Genomic DNA, 1,894 nt, shown 5'->3' on the forward strand with positions numbered 1-1,894 from the left:
TCTGTCTGTCTGTCTGTCTGTCTGTCTGTCTGTCTGTCTGTCTGTCTGTCTGTCTGTCTGTCTGTCTGTCTGTCTGTCTGTCTGTCTGTCTGTCTGTCTATCTATCTATCTATCTATCTATCTATCTATCTATCTATCTATCTATCTATCTATCTATCTATCTATCTATCTATCTATTTATTTATTTATTTATTTATTTATTTATTTATTTATTTTGGGTCAACTTGGATTATTGGAAAAGTAAATCCCAAATTATTTTAGGGCGTTATCAAAGAATGAGAACTGGAAGAATTAGAATTTGGGACAGTAGCATATGTTTGCACCCTTCAGAGTTTCTACAGAAATATTCTGCTTTAACACTGAACTTGAGCTACCGTGAGAGGATGACATGATTTTAAAAAATATATAAAAATTTAAACGAGTATTTTGCCTCATATCGTTGAAAGTAGACGTTGCCCAGGTGCAGAATGGAAGAGAGCACTCTAAAGATGGCAGACTGGTCGTCTGGTGTGAAGCGAAGAGTTTCCATGGCAGAGAGTAGACGGTGGAAGTCATTGGTATCATTTTTTCCCGATATGCCACAATCCCCTCCCTGTGTTTAGAGAGAGAGAGATATAAACTGAGGAGGAAAATGTCAAGCATTATCTGTGGAACATTTCATTCTGCATTATCACCTGGATTATTAAAAAACAGACATTATGCTGCATCTTACTTGATTGAGGTAATAGTAGGTTTCAGCTTCTTGCAGATAGAAACCCTGCTTCTGCTGAGAAGGAAGACCTGCCAGCATCTCATAGAAGATGTGATAGTTCCTCTCATCTTTGGCCTGAAGCAGACAGAAACCATGATGTGCCTCAGGTGCAAACACAGAAAATCACAGGAAGCAACAACTTCAACTTAATCACATGTCTCACCTGAAATACAATACGGGACTTTTCCAGAAGATACTGAGAGGTTATGGCACCACTGAGCTCACCACTGAACAAATGAGAAGACAGGGAAGTTAAAAACATGAGTAGAATGCTTTTAAGAAGAAAGATATATAATTTTTACTCACTCCTCCAGAAAGACTTCTATGTATTTTCCAAAGCGACTGGAGTTGTCGTTCCGCACAGTTTTGGCATTTCCAAAAGATTCCAGCAGAGGAGCTGCCTCAAGTATCTACCAGGAATTCAAGCAGTATATATCTTTACACATAATATATGGATACAGTATATATAGACACAGTAACATCAACCATATTTTCACAACTTTTCAAAGCCCTGTTCTACAGCACTTAAGCATAAAAGAAGAAAACACGTATGTCATCTTTTTATGTTAACTACCTTATTTGCTAATCATTGACATTCCTGTCATCTACCGGTCTAAACAGTACAAAAGTGGATCATTTGATATGCATCTGTGAGAGGTTTCGACCCAAATTGTTACAGTATGTGAACAGAACCACATGTGAACCAGTCCATGTTGCACTGTGACATAGACCAGCTGGTTCTCAAACTTTCTTCACTGATGTACCGGCAGGTTGGGTCAAACCACCTGGATATGTGAGTGAAACATCCATCCATCCATCCATCCATCCATCCATCCATCCATCCATCCATTATCTTTTACCCGCTTCTTCCATTTTGGGTCACGAAGGTCGCCGGTGCCCATGTCCAGCTATCAGCATGCAAGGGGCGGGGTACACCCTGGACAGGTCGCAAGTCCATCACAGTGTGAAACAGATATTTATTTTTTTTTGCTTAAGAAGAATGAACCTCCTATGCCTATTATGCCTATTGATTTTAATTTTGTTTACAGTAGTCCCTCGTTTATCGTGGGGGACCGGTACCCTTAATCTCCGCTACAAGTGACAAACAGTGAAGTAGGAATAGTAGTACAAGTAGTAAGTACA

The 1,894-nt window shown here is 39.4% G+C and overlaps 1 protein-coding gene across 1 annotated transcript in view; it reads right to left on the reverse strand.

Annotated features, from left to right (window-relative positions):
• Positions 1-1,894, reverse strand: part of myo15aa (myosin XVAa) — a 55,149-nt gene that overhangs the window by 47,288 nt on the left and 5,967 nt on the right. The window contains exons 7-10 of the mRNA XM_037689508.1: positions 1,058-1,161; positions 915-978; positions 713-826; positions 431-592 (exon numbers count right to left, since the gene is read on the reverse strand). Of these exons, the coding sequence (XP_037545436.1) occupies positions 431-592; positions 713-826; positions 915-978; positions 1,058-1,161 (444 nt within the window). The remainder of the gene's footprint in view (positions 1-430; positions 593-712; positions 827-914; positions 979-1,057; positions 1,162-1,894) is intronic.

Source organism: Nematolebias whitei, chromosome 15 (assembly GCF_014905685.2).
Source record: "Nematolebias whitei isolate Nwh7 chromosome 15, NemWhi1, whole genome shotgun sequence".
Lineage (NCBI taxonomy): Eukaryota > Metazoa > Chordata > Actinopteri > Cyprinodontiformes > Rivulidae > Nematolebias > Nematolebias whitei.